We start from the raw sequence: 18,304 nt of genomic DNA on the forward strand, positions 1-18,304 counted from the left end.
TGAAAAAAGAGTGCTGATAATGGATATCCTGGCTGTATAAAGTCTGCTGGAATTCCACAGTCCTGAAGACAGAGAAATATCCAAGGTAAGAACTTTCCTGGATAACTGATTGAAGTACACACATATATATGACCGGTTTTAAAAATCTAAGTCCATACACACACTTGTTTCTATCAAGGCATGTGGCATTGATTGCTGTTATCTGTGCATTATTGCAAATAAGCAGGCTTTTGCAGACAGTGGAAGAATATACTGCACAGGAGACCACTGGGTCTCAGTATCTGTACACGAACTGGTTTCTGTTACAGCATCATTATGTTTCCAATATATGCTTTATGTATGAATTGGTCTGAAGACTCTGCCGCAGTGTGTGTCCAGTATATGCTCTATGTATGAGTTACTATGAGGACACGGCCTCAGTATATGTGTCCGCTATATGCTCTATGTAAGAGTTACTGTGTGAACACTGCCTCAGTATAAGTATCCACTATATGCTGTATGTATGAGTTAAGAGGACATCACCTCAGTATAGGTATCCACTATAGGCTCTATGTATGAGTTGCAATGAGGTCGCTACCTCAGTATATGTATGCAATACATGCTTTATGTATGAATTCTATGAGGACACAGCCTCAGTATATGTATCCACTATGTTGTGTATGTATGAGTTGATCTGAAGACTCTGCCTCAGTTTGTGTTCTCTATATGCTCTGTGTTGCTGTGAATACACAGCCTCAGTATATGTACTCTACATGCTTTATGTGTAAGTTAGAGACATTGCTTCGTGTATCTGTTCACTATATGCTTGATGTATTAGTGGAAACACAATATAGGTGAATGAGACACATCCTCTATATGAATCCAATCTAATACAAGTTCTATGTGTGGTTGTTAGTCACAATCACAACCTCCGTATATGTGTGAGGAATAATATGTGCATGAAGCTCTGTTAAAACACAGCCGCAATTTAGCTCACTCATATAATCCTACTATGTGTGCAGGCATAGTGTCACTGTATATAGCAGAGGTACGCTATGTATGATTACTGTTTATTCAGACTCAGTATATGTGACGAAATCTCTGTGCATAAGGTGCTGTTAGAAACATCCACAATGTATGTGATTCCTATATTCTGTATGCAGGTTGGTATTAATATATAACCAATTTATACACAGCCTTGGTAGATCTAACAATACAAATGATCTAAGGTCTGTTTTGAGCAGAGATATAATACAGCCCAATTCTAGCAAAAACAATTGTACTGGGTAAGTAACTATTGCCTACTGTGGATTTTCCATTTCAGTTTTTAAATGAAGTAAATAAGGGAACATACTGCTTTTGGTTTTGTATTAGATTCCCTCTCCCACAGGTGTTTCAGGATATGCAATTAACACAGTTTACCACTTCAGATAGATTGCAGGTGTTTCTGAACCTGTCTGATTGCCTCTTCCAGGAGAGAAGGAGATCTGATTTCCAAAATGGAGCATGGTAATGTTTAACATTATTGATGTGGTTTGGTTTTTTTTTTTTTTTTTTTGTGTACACACCTATGTATACATGAGACCATTCTACAAAAGTGTTTCTATTGCCAGGTATCATCTCCTCTCTGATCAAGATAGGATTTTTTTTTTGTTAAGTTTGGTGGCAGGGTTAACCTTTAGATATATGCTGATTACTGTTGCACAGCTTAGTAGATCATGCTGGTTGCAGGAGCACAAATTGGGCTATTAATTGATCTCATAAGTAGGTAACTCTGAAACAATTACCTGACTGTTTTCTCTGGTATATTTCTTTTCTTTCTTAAATCTAATTTAAAAGCTGTTAATATTGGCCTTTTCTTTCACCTACTCTGAAAAATTCTCCTGGTCTGGTTTATACATTTTATTCAGTATTCTCCTTTATTACTTGGGGACCTGAATGTTTGGCAATCCCTTAAGTACCGTATTTTTCGCTCCATAAGACGCACTTTTTTTCCCCTCAAAAGTGAGGGGAAATGTCTGTGCGTCTTATGGAGCGAATATGAAGCTTTACTTACCTGTCTTGCAGCGTTGGCCGGCAGCACAGGGCGCCCCGCAGTACTGGAACTTGAATTTCATGTTCCGGTTTCCGGCGGGACTGAAAGGAAGTGTGCACAAGCTGAGTGCGCACTTCCTTTCAGTCCCGCCGGAAACCGGAACATGAAATTCAAGTTCCAGTACCGCGGGGCGCCCTGTGCTGCCGGCCAACGCTACAAGACAGGTAAGTAATTATGGGACAAGGGGAGGGGGACAGTATGGGAGAGGAGAATATGGGATAGAATAGAAGAATATGGGCAGGGGGATGAAGTCTATGGGGAGGGGAGGGGGATGAAGTCTATGGGGAGGGGAGGGGGATGAAGTCTATGGGGAGGGGAGGGGGATGAAGTCTATGGGGAGGGGAGGGGGATGAAGTCTATGGGGAGGGGAGGGGGATGAAGTCTATGGGGAGGGGAGGGGGATGAAGTCTATGGGGAGGGGAGGGGGGGATGAAGTCTATGGGGAGGGGGAGATGAAGTCTATGGGGAGGGGGGGAGATGAAGTCTATGGGGAGGGGGGGAGATGAAGTCTATGGGGAGGGGGGGAGATGAAGTCTATGGGGAGGGGGGAGATGAAGTCTATGGGGAGGGGGGAGATGAAGTCTATGGGGAGGGGGGAGATGAAGTCTATGGGGAGGGGGGAGATGAAGTCTATGGGGAGGGGGGAGATGAAGTCTATGGGGAGGGGGGGAGATGAAGTCTATGGGGAGGGGGGGAGATGAAGTCTATGGGGAGGGGGGGAGATGAAGTCTATGGGGAGGGGGGGAGATGAAGTCTATGGGGAGGGGGGGATGAAGTCTATGGGGAGGGGGGGATGAAGTCTATGGGGAGGGGGGAGATGAAGTATATGGGGAGGGAGGGGAGATGAAGTCTATGGGGAGGGGGGAGATGAAGTCTATGGGGAGGGGGTGGATGCAGACTATGGGGAGGGGGTGGATGCTGTCTATGGGGAGGGGGTGGATGAAGTCTATGGGGAGGGGGTGGATGAAGACTATGGGGAGGGGGAGATGAAGTCTAAGGGGAGGGGGAGATGAAGTCTAAGGGGAGGGGGTGGATGAAGTCTATGGGGAGGGGGTGAGTGAAGACTATGGGAGAGAGGAGAAGACTATGGGAGGGGGGGACACTATGGGACAGGGGAGAAAAAAAATATTCTGTACAAACTGTCCCATAGTAAGAAACACTATGGGACAGTTTGTTCAGAATATTTTTTTTCTGGGTTTCTTCCTCTAAAAACTAGGTGCGTCTTATGGTGAGGTGCGTCTTATGGAGCGAAAAATACGGTATATGTCAGGGGTGGCATGCTTTTGATTCTTAAGGAGTTAATGTTCAGAATTTTCTCACAGATTCCCCTGTTGTGAAGGGGAACATTATAATTTCCTTTCTGCAATAAAAGGTATTCTTTTAGGCTCATATGCTCCAGGGGACTTTGATACTGAGTATTGCAAGTATTTTAATTGACATTGGAAGGTCTTTCCAGTTCCTAGACCATTCTACCAGGCTCACTATTTCAGATTAAATTCACCTGCTACCAGAACAATAGAGGAAATCCCTGAACACGTAGTTCCATTATGGACCTCTCTTCTGATATCCATGGGGATTCTTCTAGGTGTCCTTTATATCTGGAATTTGCAACCAATGTGTGACTTTAAGTGGTTGATTCATCCTGCATATTATAAGGTAATGCAGCTTGCTGATGACAAACATTTGACTGATTTTTACATGGTCTCTGTACCTAGATCGGTATAAGTTATGGTCACTTCTAACATTGCATTGATTTAATACTTGTGGATTATATGCTTGGTTTGGTGTTGATATCTTGCAGATAAAACCAACTGCTTATTATCACCATAGGCTCTGCCATAAGTACTTCATCACTATCTGAAGATAAGGTAAGAGTAAGTGTGCGATTGTTGGTTCTCATAAGGATAACTGAATATCTTCTACTATCCTGCTTATTATGTCTGTTGCCACAATGTATCATGTGCCTATTGCATATCTCCTACTCAGGTTGCACAACAGTCTCTAATAAATTTGATTATGCTCTTTGGCATAATCTCTACTATTTACAACAATATGTTTATCTTTGAATGTAGGTACTGATGTGGTTGGCCTACATTGCCTACTTATAATTTAGTAGTTACCACAAATTCTACGGTTCATACCGATATTCCTTTTTTCCTCAACTAATCTGTATATGATTCTTTTTGCCTTTGCCTAGTAATGTTATTGGTTTATACCTCTCCTGTAACTGATCATTACTGTATCAATTCATCCACGGTGTGTAGTATTGTTGTGAGTCTGATTTTGCAATTTATATTCATTGTTGCAGTGTTTTTCATAACCGGCTCTTATTTCTCTACTAGGCTCTGCCTCTTTCTGACAGGCAGATATTGATTTGTTTCCTGTATCTACAGGTAAGTAGTTCACTAGGCAAGAGGACGCAATGTGAATTGCCTTTGATAAAAACATCCAGAAAGTAGTGTAATTCTCCCACGTTAAATATCATGGTGTGACTGTTCTCATCCAACAGTGTCTGATTGTTCCAGTATGATTTCTGGAAGTTAACGGTTTGTCAAGGTTCTGATTTGATGATGCCATCCATTTGGTTTTAAATTTATATCAGAGAAGGACATTATCCTTTCTTGTTGACATAATAGATCTATAATTTCTAGACCGTGTCTGGGTTTCATGGAGGTTCTCTAGACTAGGCTATCATGGCCTTAAAACCTATTTGGCTCTATGTTTATTCAGGATATTTCAGACATTTGAATGCCAGGAGGTTGCTGACCTTGCAGCCTCTAGGGTAAATTGACTTTTCTGAGCAGATTTTTTGGCAATATCCTATTGATTGCTTGTTTGGCTTTTTTTAAAAGTCTTCTAAGGTTTATGCAGCTCAATAATGTTTTTTATAGCTATTAGCTGTTTTGAACTCTGTCCCTCCCTCGATATGTATACTGCTTGGGTAATCCCCATGAGTAAATGCTGCCATGATTGATCAGGAATAAGGAAAATTGTTTCATACTTACCGTAATTTTCTTTTCCTGATCATTATTCATGGCAGCATTACGTTCCCCCCCATATACTATAAGAGTTGTGAAGCTAGTTACAAACACTGCCTGATGGGAAGGGGGAGGATCTATTTATACCAGTTTCAGAGTTCTGTTTCCTGTCCTTTCTGCTGTGAGGGGAGGAGCTAACCCACGTAATGCTGCCATGAATAATGATCAGGAAAAGAAAATTACGGTAAGTATGAAACAATTTTCCTTAATATTGGTGCATTTACTTTATCCATATTTTTGTTCTCCGCCACCTTGGTCACATGGTCTTAACAGCCACGTTGTTTACTGTGACGAATTTTACAAAATATTCCAAAAACTAAACAGATTTTATCAGAACAAAATCTGGCATATATCGAGTCATATTGCTATCAAAAGATGACCACAGATTAGTTACCTTAGGTACCGCCAAACTGTTCAATAACTGCAGAAAATCTGCATTTACTTCACTACTGCACTATGTGGCAATTTATTATAAATACGATATCTGCACGTGTGATATAAAATTTGGCAAACATGTCCACATCTAGGTCCTCTATAACAGTTTTTTTACAGCAAGTCAATTTCAATATCAATATGGCTTCCATGCGCCAATTACCTAGTGTGCTAGAATTGTATAAATTTGCTTTTGTTTTGCTTTTGACTATTTACTGTATTACAGCTTGTTAAAGCATCTTCACTATCATACCATCAGACCAGGCTCAGACAGAGAGCTTTCTGTTTACAATGTCAGGCACTACTGACACCAAAAACACATCAGCATGCTGTAGTGGCTATGGCGCTTGGAGTTTTCCATTTAAATATAAACCAAAAGTGCTACAGGTAACAAGGGGATCAAAGTTCACGAAGATAAGTAAGCACTTCTTTACAATAGCTACACATGCACTTTATCCATATTCTTTTGTGTGGTCACCTCTTCTGGTCAGTCTGTCATAGTTTGACAGACAATTTGATTTTGTGGATATTCAACATTTTTTTTTTTAAATGCATTCCAACATTTTGTAATAATCTCAATTCCTTGTGTCAAAAAACCCCCAAAAACTCTCTTTATGATTAGTCCCAAATTTCTAAATTGTGCTCTGCCATATGCAACTTGGCAGCCATATTGGATTGCATAACCTATATTGAGTGAGTTGAATAAGTTTATAGAAAAAATATTGTTGCTATATCCATCTTTCTATCTGCATTATTTTCTCATATGCTATATCTATGCTCATACTTATCCACTTCCAGAAGGGTGCATTAGAATTCTGTGCCTATAGGCACCGGACAAGTAAATCCAGGCCTGACTGCTGATTGCAACCATATACATATATTTTTTTCATATATAATTTGCTTTTTCACATAAGGGATAATGCATTTGGAACTAGTTTGTACATCAGGTAGATCTTCAACTGACAAAAAACAAACAAACAGAAAATGTAATAAAAATGACTCAAAGCTAAAATGTTAATAAACCAGATGACCATTATAAAGCATACTAATTTGCACAATAATTTTCCTGAAAACACTTTACCTGGTAAAAACTTTAAAGTTTGGATCATCTGCCTCTCCTGGGAGAAGTCCACCATTAAGTGTGTCATGTTGTCACTGATCTTCGGTTTAAGTGAAAGGCGAAAGGCGGCAGCCATTGTTACCCTGCAGTAAAAATCAACAGTCAAGTGGGTAAAACACACATGGATCGTAATATATTTTCAGTGAACATGAAATTAAATTACTTTTATATATCAAAACGAGAATAAAATGGTTACACAATACGGCTTGTATATTCAGGGTCCATTTAGGAGAAACAGTCCCTATATTGGGTCCAAATTCCGCTGTACCTCTTTTTTACCCAAATCTCTTTTTTGAAGGAACTCCGTATTCTTTGGGTCTCAATTTAAATCAGAGCAATTAATACTGTAAGTCAACTAAACTTTCTCAGAACAGTACACCCCTGGGAACACCCACACACACCTAACGTTAATGTGCCCACTTTGTCGATTTTAAATGCTGGAAGGTATGTATCATGCAGGTACACTAGAATAACAAATCATAGGTCACTCACTGAATGTTCTGCTGGCTAGTAAATCCATTAAAATGTTTCCATTTGTGTGATACTCCACAAATTACATTAGTTGAAATGAATAGACTTGTTTCTGTGGCTCATCCAAGGGTAGAAGTACCAAATTCTCAACATGATTTCTGAGAACACCATTTCTACACTCACTGTGCAGCTTAACAAACTATAACTAAATATATACTGGAGTTACTTTTGCAGTGAATTATACATTGCGGATACATTCCACATTTTGTATTTATAAAGAAAAAGTACATTACATTAAGATTTCTCTCGTCTTTCAAGTGTGCCCTGAGCATGTGAATTCAACACACAGAGAAATCAGTATACCATATCATGTCTATATAACGCACAATGCAGTAAGGTAAACAAACAGAAACCCAAATATTAACAAAAAAACAAGAACACCCCCAAAAATAGTAAAAAGAGGATTTTGGTACTGTACCTATCCTTGATCTGTCTGGCAGCCTTGGTGCAAGTCAGGAGGAAGAAAGAAAGCAGAGTTAGTGTCTCCATGCAAGTCCGAAGGACAGTAAACTCCATGCAAGACATTAACGTGACACATGTCACTTTCCACAAGGCATTCATGCATGATCATAAAGAGTAACCCAGTTCATGAGGTGTAAAATGTGCAGGGGTTAATAGAGCGGTTAGAATTGCAGGTCATTCGCAAGCATTACAAGAAAAGGAAAAATAAACATACACTGCTTTTCAATTATGTGCTTTTTAAAGAAATGTACGTATGCGTGTTGTTAGGTCGGACCAGATTTCTCAGTTAAAAACTTACTCCCCACACACATGCACCCCATTAATAGTGACCAGAGGTCCCATTGAAAGTTGACTTGGAAAATGCAGGATAGTCTCCACTCTCTTCTAATCAAGAAAATTACTTTCAACCAGTCATGTAATGGAGAGTAAAGCAAGATGCATAGGAGGGTAAGTAGGTACAAGAGTACCCGAATTCCTACTAATGTATTGGGCCACAGGTACAATTCATCCACATAATTTGGGCATCAAATGACACAACCCCTGGCAGTGGCGTACACACGATCCATGGGGCCCCGGTGCGAAGACTGATTCGTGGGTCCCCCCGGTGGTTACACCAAACGGGCTGGGCCACAACACGTATGTACGCCACTGTATGTACGTCACTGTACACACACACACACACACAGAGACATATATACACACACATACAAACACACATATATACAGACACACACAGACAAACATTCACACATATACAATATATTTTAGTCACCCTCCTGTTTCCTACCTTTTAGATGCAGGAGGGTGACTTCCCGGGGGTCCAGTGGTGGCTCAGCCTGATGGGAGTCAGAGTTCCTACTCTGACTTCCTCATCTCTTCCTCCCGTGCGGCTGTCTGATAGCTGGGAGGAGTGACCGGGGCAGTCACTTCCTCCCAGCCTCTGATGTAATTTCAGGGGGTCCCGTCCTGCGGTTAAAGCCCCTAACAGCATGGGCCACTTCACGTGCGGCCCCGGCGGATTTACAGCACAGGCCGGGGCCGCAACACATGGCAACTAGATGGCCACGGTTGAGGCACACAACCTTGATTAAGCTCAAGGATTAGATTCAGAAATTTGCTCTCATTTCCCACCAATACAAACTCACTCCTTCATAGTAGGGATCGACCGAATATCGGTTTTACCGATATATTCAGCCGATATTTCGGTATTTTCTGCAATATCGGTATCGGCCAATAGAGATACCGATATTGACGATTATACCTCCTAGGACCTCCCAGCAGCTCCTCCAGCTCCCCATTACCATGGCAACGTTTCACGCGGCACGCTGGCCGCAAGACGTACACTGGGGAGCTGGAGGACTACACACTGCATCCACAACACACTGCATCCACTACACACTGCATCCACTACACACACACACACACACTCCACACACACACACTCCACACACTGCATCCACTCCACACACACTCCACACACTCCATCCACAACACACACTGCATCCACTACACACACACACTGCATCCACTACACACACACTGCATCCACTACACACACACTGCATCCACTACACACACACACACTACACAAACACACTGCATCCACTACACACACACTACACAAACACACTGCATCCACTACACACACACACTGCATCCACTACACACACACACACTGCATCCACTACACACACACTACACAAACACACACTGCATCCACTACATGTGGCATGTATATTTTGTGCATTTACCTTTAGAAATAGTTTTTATTTTCCAAAATGGTAAATGTACAGAATATTGGCAAATTATATTGGCTATCGGCCTGAAAGTTCACAGAATATCGGTATCGGTATCAGCTCTAAAAAAAATCAATATCGGTCGATCCCTACTTCATATGACCAAATGGAATGGACTATGGCTGTAAGGGCTTTATGAGAGATGTAGTCCACAACATCTGGAGTGCAGAATGTTGCCTATACATGAACTAGACTATATGAAATGTCATTCAAACTACAATCAGGCTGGTGTCAAATAACATTGATGCTCAAACACATTTATCCAGATCACAATGGGACATGCTGGAGATAGCACCATTGCAGGGGCACTTGTCTTTGTATCTGGCAGACTAGTTGCATGATTGTGCCCAACTAGAAGGCAATACATACTTAATGATCCGTGCTTATACTTCTTCACACTGAAAGATACACTCCTACACCACAGTTCCATATAAAAACAGACATATCCTCTAACCTAATCCTGATCCTGAATCCACTCAAGTCAGAGCAAACGATCCACTACTGCCCATGCGATTACTTAAACTCTGTGGAATTATTACGTACAAACGGTGCAATTGAGCATTTTATTAACTTAGCCTGTGAAAAAATGGAAAAATTATAATAAGGGATTGTTGCCTTGGCAAAGAAAAATAGCCGCAAACGGTCTCTGAAGGCCAGCCTAAGACAATGAGGTTGTCTTAATGTTTTGGTTTTATTATTCAAGGTTTTTATTGTTATCATATAATATGCATTGAACATCGGTATAATGGTATACATAGCAGGTCACATAGCATCATTGGACAGGTCAATAAAGTATACAGTTTTGTTGTAAACTACGGACGTACACTGTATGCATTGTAGGTTTTACAGTAGGCATTTTCAGCTATGTGGTGCATTTCCTTAGTGCAGGTAGCCTGCTGGGTGGGGTATATGTTAGGAGGCAGCCACTTGTTGTGGTTTCAGCGGCTTCTGTGTTGTTGACGGTGTGTTGGTCAAGTTATGTCTTGGCAAGCCGAACACTGCGTTCGGAGGCGGGTGGAGGGGGGTTTGTGGACAGCAGGGAGATACAGTCTTGGGTTCTCTATTAGGTAGGTCTGTTCGAGGTCCGTTGGGCGGGGGGCAGTTGTCAGGAAGTAGGTGCGTTTTGAGGTTGGGGTAGTTTCGTCCTGTATGTGTGATTATCCTGGAGTCTTGTCGGTGATCGTCGCTTCCCTTTGATGTCCTTGGGGTTTTATAATCTTTTGGTTTTAAATCACCTTTGTCACAGGAAACTACTCCTATTCCCTTATTGGGTTCCTTGAAATTGAAATATATACCCTAGCACAGACTGATATGGTTTGGTATATTCCCTCCTCACCCACTGTAGAAATATTTTCTTAAATCTCCTAAATCACACACTTGCAGCAAACGGTCTCTGAAGGCCAGCCTTCAAAGTGACACGGCTTTCAGATCTTATTTGTTACTTGCTCTACTTTCTGTTAACTGTACTAGCTGCTGACCATAGTTATAATAACCCAGCAGGGGCAGCTCTTCTTCAGGACTACTTTGAATCATTGCATCTCTATTTTGGAATGTCCAGGATCTCCACGCTCTGCATTGAGACACTGAACTCTAGTGCTGCACACTGTGCAGCACTGGACTAGGAAGCACCTCTAGTGGCCCGATATTAGTTGGCTTCTGAAAAGGAATGAAAAAAAACACTGCAGAGCCTGGCTATAGACACTAGAATCATTACATTAAGCTATGGTTCTGGTTACTAGTATCCCTTTAAATTCCCATGCTAAACATGATCATGCTCAGCAGCGGTGATTCTTGGCTGCAAACAGTCTCAAAGAGACACCCAGGGTCTAAAAAGACACTGACATGGTCTACTTGCATGTTCCTCTGCTGATTGTGATTGGTTCTAGGCTTTGTCAGCTGCCCAGCACTAATCACAGTGTGATCTTCAGAGCCAGCATACTGGAGCTTCCGTATTACAGGGACATCTCCCTGTTATGCTAAAACCAGCCAACAGGTGATGGACACAGAGTCTGTGTTTGCTTGAAACATCAGCAATAAAATTCCTCTTCTGACTTAAGCAGAGGGAATCCTATGGTTAGCATTAGGATTGATACTTAGCAAATGCATAAAAGAATAATGTTTTACTCAGGAGATTTTGTGAGGGAAATGTATTGAGATTGAAAGAAATTTTAAAAAGCAGCAAAAATACACTTTGTATTTAAACAATGCTAGTTAAAAATGAATACCACAAAATTCGAAAAAATAATGGTGAAAGAATTGTGAAAAAATGTGTACCTCAATTTAGCTCAAAATATATCAAGCAAGAGTCCCCGTGTTGTCCACATATGCAAACAGTATGCATTTACATAGTGATTTGAATGTGTGAGCTACTAAAATACCCCAAAATGCACCAGAGACAAAATATATACAGTATCTCACAAAGGTGAGTAAACCCCTCACATTTTTGTAAATATTTTATTATATAATTTCATGTGACAACACTGAAGAAATTACACTCTTCTACAATGTAAAGTAAGTGTACAGCCTGTATAACAGTGTGAATGTACTGTCCCCTCAAAATAACTCCACACACAGCCATTAAAGGGACACTATAATCACTAAAACAACTTTAGTTTAATGAAGCAGTTTTAGAAACATAGAACGTGATGGCAGATGAGAACCATTCGGCCCACCTATAGTCTGCCCAATTTTCTAAATACTTTCATTAGTCAATGGCCTTATGCCTATCCCACGCATGCTTAACCCCTTAAGGACACATGACATGTGTGACATGTCATGATTCCCTTTTATTCCAGAAGTTTGGTCCTTAAGGGGTTAAACTCCTTCACTGTGTTAACCTCTACCACTTCAGCTGGAAGGATATTCCATGCATCCACTACCCTCTCAGTAAAGTAATACTTCTTGATATTATTTAAATTAAGCAGACTGTGCAATAAAGGAAGTTTATAACATTAGATCTCGCTGCACAGGAAGTGTTTGGAAAGACTATGCAAGTCACATGCAGGGAGGTGTGACTAGGTCTGCATAAACAAATTGATTTACCCCCTAAATAACAGAATGGAGCAGTGAGACTGCAGGGGCATGCCCTATACACCAAACCTGCTTCATTAAACTAACAGTTTTGGTGACTATGGTGTCACTTTAAGGTCTAAACAAAAGAAAGTACACCACTGGAAAATGTGGAAATTTTCAAATTGGGGCTAAAGTGTCAATATTTTGTGTGCCCACCATTATTTTCCAGCACTGCCTTAACCCTCATGGGCACGGAGTTCACCAGAGCTTCACAGGTTGCCACTGGAGTCCTCTTCCACTCCTCCAGGACGACATCACGGAGCTGGTGGATGTTAGAGACCTTGTGCTCCCCCACTCTCCGTTTGAGGATGCCCCACAGATGCTCAATAGGGTTTAGGTCTGGAGACATGCTTGGCCAGTCCATCAAATTTAACTTCAGCTTGTCTTTGTACTCCTTACCTTGTTGCCGCCACACATGCTTGACACCTTCTGAACCAAATAAGTTTATCTTGGTCTCATCGGACCACAGGACATGGTTCCAGTAATCCAGGTCCTTCGTCTGCTTGTCTTCAGCAAACCGTTTGCGGGCTTTCTTGTGCATCATCTTTAGAAGAGGCTTCCTTCTGGGACAACAGCCATGCAGACCAATTCGATACATTCTGGGGCGTATGGTCTGAGCACTGGCAGGCACCCCTTCAACCTCTGCAGCAATGAGAACTTAACGCGTTTCTCTTTGGATAGGCTTTACCAATAAAGTGTTTTACTTTTGATAAAGCCTATCCAAGGAGAAATGCGTTAAGTGTATTGTTTATAACTTTTTTATCACTATTTTATTATATATTGTATTACTTTTATTATTATTTTTAATATTAAAGTACTTTAATTGGACCTAACTGCTGCTGTTTGATTGTTTGGAGCTGGTGGGGATCATACCACCCAGGCACTTTGGATTGAGCAAACCAGAACTTGCGCTTTAGCATGTGAGTAGGTTTAACTTATTTATTTCTGCTTACACTCCTGTTGACGGTGTACACTATTGTGGTTCTGTTTGTGTATCTCGACATATACACGGACGGAAGAATATATATTTACACCTGTATCCTTGAGTGGGGATCATACCACTTCAAGCGCTATCAGAGGAGCCAGGTGTTACACCTCCATTTCACAGGAGTGTACATTTTATAGTTTTTACCTACCCTTGCTTCATAGCTCTACATACTTCACCATATACGATTTTTATTTGTTTATTTTTTATGAGGATACCACCTACCACACCCATAATTCGAAGAATTACCTCTGCACTTGATACATAGGTGGGGATTATTCCGCCCAGGCGCATACACTGGAGCTGTATTGAAGCTCCAGGAAAGTGTGAGTGCATATCTTTTATCTTGCTTATCACCACTACAGTTTTAAAAACTACACTATTATTTCTTCTTTGGTTCTCTCCACATATACCTTGTCAAGAATTACTGAAGTGCTGCACCTACCCCCTGTTTTTATCCAGTTTTCTGATAGGAAAAGAGAGACTCCGTATTGGTGTTCAAGCTACTTTTGGACTATTATCATTTTGCTTCTGCGCTGAATTTATTGTTGTGTGATTAGGTATACAGCACACAAGCTCACTGATACACAGGCTCAAAGACAGACACGTTCACTGACACAAATCACAAACTCACTGATACACACAAATAGGCTCACTGACAGACAAAAATCTCACACACAAGCTTACTACAAACAAACTCATTTGTATAGACACACACAAGCTTACTACACACAAGCTGACTAAATAGAAGCTTACCGATACACAAGCTCACTAAATACAAGCTTACTGACACAAACAAGCAGTGCCATCTCAACAGCGTTATGGGCCTCCAGGCAAAGCAGTGCACAATCTTCCTACACAACAACTCACAGGAATAAAAATTAAATTATCGATAAAATTAAGCTTATATTTATTGGTACCTCCAACAAATGCAATATATACATACAGTACATACACACAGCCTGCCGAGTACACACACACACAGCCTGCTGAATATACAGAGAGACTGGTAATTACACAGACAGATTGCTAAACACACACACACACATACACATACTGCTGAATAAATACAGACTGTTGAATACACACACAGAGGCTGTTGAATACTCCCAGACTACTGAATACACACGTGCTGTGTGTGTATAAGGGTGCTCTATGTGTAAAGGGTGCTGTGTGTGTGTGTGTGTGTAGGGTGCTGTGTGTGTGTGTGTGTGTAGGGTGCTGTGTGTGTGTGTGTGTGTAGGGTGCTCTGTGTGTGTGTGTGTAGGGTGCTGTGTGTGTGTGTAGGGTGCTGTGTGTGTGTGTAGGGTGCTGTGTGTGTGTGTAGGGTGCTGTGTGTGTGTGTGTGTGTAGGGTGCTGTGTGTGTGTGTGTAGGGTGCTGTGTGTGTGTGTGTAGGGTGCTGTGTGTGTGTGTGTAGGGTGCTGTGTGTGTGTGTGTGTAGGGTGCTGTGTGTGTGTGTGTGTAGGGTGCTGTGTGTGTGTAGGGTGCTGTGTGTGTGTGTGTGTAGGGTGCTGTGTGTGTGTGTAGGGTGCTGTGTGTGTGTGTAGGGTGCTGTGTGTGTGTGTGTGTAGGGTGCTGTGTGTGTGTGTGTGTGTAGGGTGCTGTGTGTGTGTGTGTAGGGTGCTGTGTGTGTGTGTAGGGTGCTGTGTGTGTGTGTGTGTAGGGTGCTGTGTGTGTGTGTGTAGGGTGCTGTGTGTGTGTGTGTGTGTAGGGTGCTGTGTGTGTGTGTGTGTGTGTGTGTGTAGGGTGCTGTGTGTGTGTGTAGGGTGCTGTGTGTGTGTGTAGGGTGCTGTGTGTGTGTGTAGGGTGCTGTGTGTGTGTGTGTAGGGTGCTGTGTGTGTGTGTGTGTGTAGGGTGCTGTGTGTGTGTGTGTGTAGGGTGCTGTGTGTGTGTGTGTGTGTAGGGTGCTGTGTGTGTGTGTGTGTAGGGTGCTGTGTGTGTGTGTGTGTGTGTGTAGGGTGCTGTGTGTGTAGGGTGCTGTGTGTGTGTGTGTGTGTGTGTAGGGTGCTGTGTGTGTAGGGTGCTGTGTGTGTAGGGTGCTGTGTGTGTAGGGTGCTGTGTGTGTAGGGTGCTGTGTGTGTGTGTGTAGGGTGCTGTGTGTGTAGGGTGCTGTGTGTGTGTGTGTGTGTGTGTAGGGTGCTGTGTGTGTGTGTGTGTGTGTAGGGTGCTGTGTGTGTGTGATGGGTGCTGTGTGTGTGTGATGGGTGCTGTGTGTGTGATGGGTGCTGTGTGTGTGTGATGGGTGCTGTGTGTGTGATGGGTGCTGTGTGTGTGTGTGTGATGGGTGCTGTGTGTGATGGGTGCTGTGTGTGTGTGTGTGATGGGTGCTGTGTGTGTGTGATGGGTGCTGTGTGTGTGTGATGGGTGCTGTGTGTGTGTGATGGGTGCTGTGTGTGTGTGTGATGGGTGCTGAGTGTGTGTGTGTGTGTGATGGGTGCTGAGTGTGTGTGTGTGTGTGATGGGTGCTGAGTGTGTGTGTGTGTGATGGGTGCTGTGTGTGTGTGATGGGTGCTGTGTGTGTGTGTGTGATGGGTGCTGTGTGTGTGTGATCTGTGTGTGTGTGTGATCTGTGTCGTGTGTGTGATCTGTGTCGTGTGTGTGATCTGTGTCGTGTGTGTGTGATCTGTGTCGTGTGTGATGGGTGCTGTGTGTGTGTGTGTGTAACGGGTGCTGTGTGTGTGTGATGGGTGCTGTGTGTGTGTGTGATGGGTGCTGTGTGTGTGTGTGATGGGTGCTGTGTGTGTGTGTGTGATGGGTGCTGTGTGTGTGTGTGTGATGGGTGCGTGTGTGATGGGTGCGTGTGTGAGCGTGTGATGGGTGCTGTGTGTGTGTGTGTGATGGGTGCTGTGTGTGTGTGTGTGTGATGGGTGCTGTGTGTGTGTGTGTGTGATGGGTGCTGTGTGTGTGTGTGATGGGTGCTGTGTGTGTGTGTGATGGGTGCTGTGTGTGTGTGTGTGTGATGGGTGCTGTGTGTGTGTGTGATGGGTGCTGTGTGTGTGTGTGATGGGTGCTGTGTGTGTGTGATGGGTGCTGTGTGTGTGATGTGTGATGTGTGTGTGTGATGGGTGCTGTGTGTGTGATGGGTGCTGTGTGTGTGTGTGTGTGTAGGGTGCTGTGTGTGTTTGTGTGTGTGTGTGTAGGGTGCTGTGTGTGTTTGTGTGTGTGTAGGGTGCTGTGTGTGTGTAGGGTGCTGTGTGTGTGTGTAGGGTGCTGTGTGTGTGTGTAGGGTGCTGTGTGTGTGTGTAGGGTGCTGTGTGTGTGTGTAGGGTGCTGTGTGTGTGTGTGTGTGTGTGTGTAGGGTGCTGTGTGTGTGTGTGTGTAGGGTGCTGTGTGTGTGTGTGTGTGTGTAGGGTGCTGTGTGTGTGTGTGTAGGGTGCTGTGTGTGTGTGTGTGTGTGTGTGTGGGGTGCTGTGTGTGTTTGTGTGTGTGTGTGTAGGGTGCTGTGTGTGTAGGGTGCTGTGTGTGTGTGTAGGGTGCTGTGTGTGTGTGTAGGGTGCTGTGTGTGTGTAGGGTGCTGTGTGTGTGTGTAGGGTGCTGTGTGTGTGTGTGTAGGGTGCTGTGTGTGTGTGTGTAGGGTGCTGTGTGTGTGTGTAGGGTGCTGTGTGTGTGTGTGAAGGGTGCTGTGTGTGTGAAGGGTGCTGTGTGTGTGAAGGGTGCTGTGTGTGTAAAGGGTGCTGTGTGTGTGTGATGGGTGCTGTGTGTGTGTGATGGGTGCTGTGTGTGTGTGATGGGTGCTGTGTGTGTGTGATGGGTGCTGTGTGTGTGTGATGGGTGCTGTGTGTGTGTGATGGGTGCTGTGTGTGTGTGATGGGTGCTGTGTGTGTGTGATGGGTGCTGTGTGTGTGTGATGGGTGCTGTGTGTGTGTGATGGGTGCTGTGTGTGTGTGATGGGTGCTGTGTGTGTGTGATGGGTGCTGAGTGTGTGTGATGGGTGCTGTGTGTGTGTGATGGGTGCTGAGTGTGTGTGATGGGTGCTGAGTGTGTGTGTGTGTGATGGGTGCTGAGTGTGTGTGTGTGTGATGGGTGCTGAGTGTGTGTGTGTGTGATGGGTGCTGAGTGTGTGTGTGTGATGGGTGCTGAGTGTGTGTGTGTGTGATGGGTGCTGTGTGTGTGTGTGTGATGGGTGCTGAGTGTGTGTGTGTGTGATGGGTGCTGAGTGTGTGTGTGTGTGATGGGTGCTGAGTGTGTGTGTGTGATGGGTGCTGAGTGTGTGTGTGTGTGATGGGTGCTGAGTGTGTGTGTGTGTGTGATGGGTGCTGAGTGTGTGTGTGTGTGTGATGGGTGCTGTGTGTGTGTGTGATGGGTGCTGTGTGTGTGTGTGATGGGTGCTGTGTGTGTGTGTGTGTGTGATGGGTGCTGTGTGTGTGTGTGATGGGTGCTGTGTGTGTGTGTGATGGGTGCTGTGTGTGTGTGTGATGGGTGCTGTGTGTGTGTGTGATGGGTGCTGTGTGTGTGTGTGATGGGTGCTGTGTGTGTGTGTGATGGGTGCTGTGTGTGTGTGTGATGGGTGCTGTGTGTGTGTGTGATGGGTGCTGTGTGTGTGTGTGATGGGTGCTGTGTGTGTGTGTGATGGGTGCTGTGTGTGTGTGATGTGTGTGTGATGGGTGCTGTGTGTGTGTGTGTAGGGTGCTGTGTGTGTGTGTGTGTGTGTGTGTGTGTAGGGTGCTGTGTGTGTTTGTGTGTGTGTGTGTAGGGTGCTGTGTGTGTTTGTGTGTGTGTAGGGTGCTGTGTGTGTGTGTAGGGTGCTGTGTGTGTGTAGGGTGCTGTGTGTGTGTGTGTGTGTGTGTGTGAT

General features: G+C 43.7%; 1 protein-coding gene across 4 annotated transcripts in view; it reads right to left on the reverse strand.

Moving 5' to 3' along the window:
- FSD1L (fibronectin type III and SPRY domain containing 1 like) overlaps window positions 1-18,304 on the reverse strand; it is a 98,224-nt gene that overhangs the window by 46,231 nt on the left and 33,689 nt on the right. For all 4 annotated transcript variants that reach the window (XM_063455211.1, XM_063455210.1, XM_063455209.1 and 1 more), the window contains exons 5-6: window positions 7,614-7,636; window positions 6,626-6,747 (exon numbers count right to left, since the gene is read on the reverse strand). In XM_063455211.1, coding sequence (XP_063311281.1) covers window positions 6,626-6,747; window positions 7,614-7,636 — 145 coding nt within the window. The remainder of the gene's footprint in view (window positions 1-6,625; window positions 6,748-7,613; window positions 7,637-18,304) is intronic.

This window comes from Pelobates fuscus, chromosome 5 (assembly GCF_036172605.1).
Source record: "Pelobates fuscus isolate aPelFus1 chromosome 5, aPelFus1.pri, whole genome shotgun sequence".
NCBI lineage: Eukaryota > Metazoa > Chordata > Amphibia > Anura > Pelobatidae > Pelobates > Pelobates fuscus.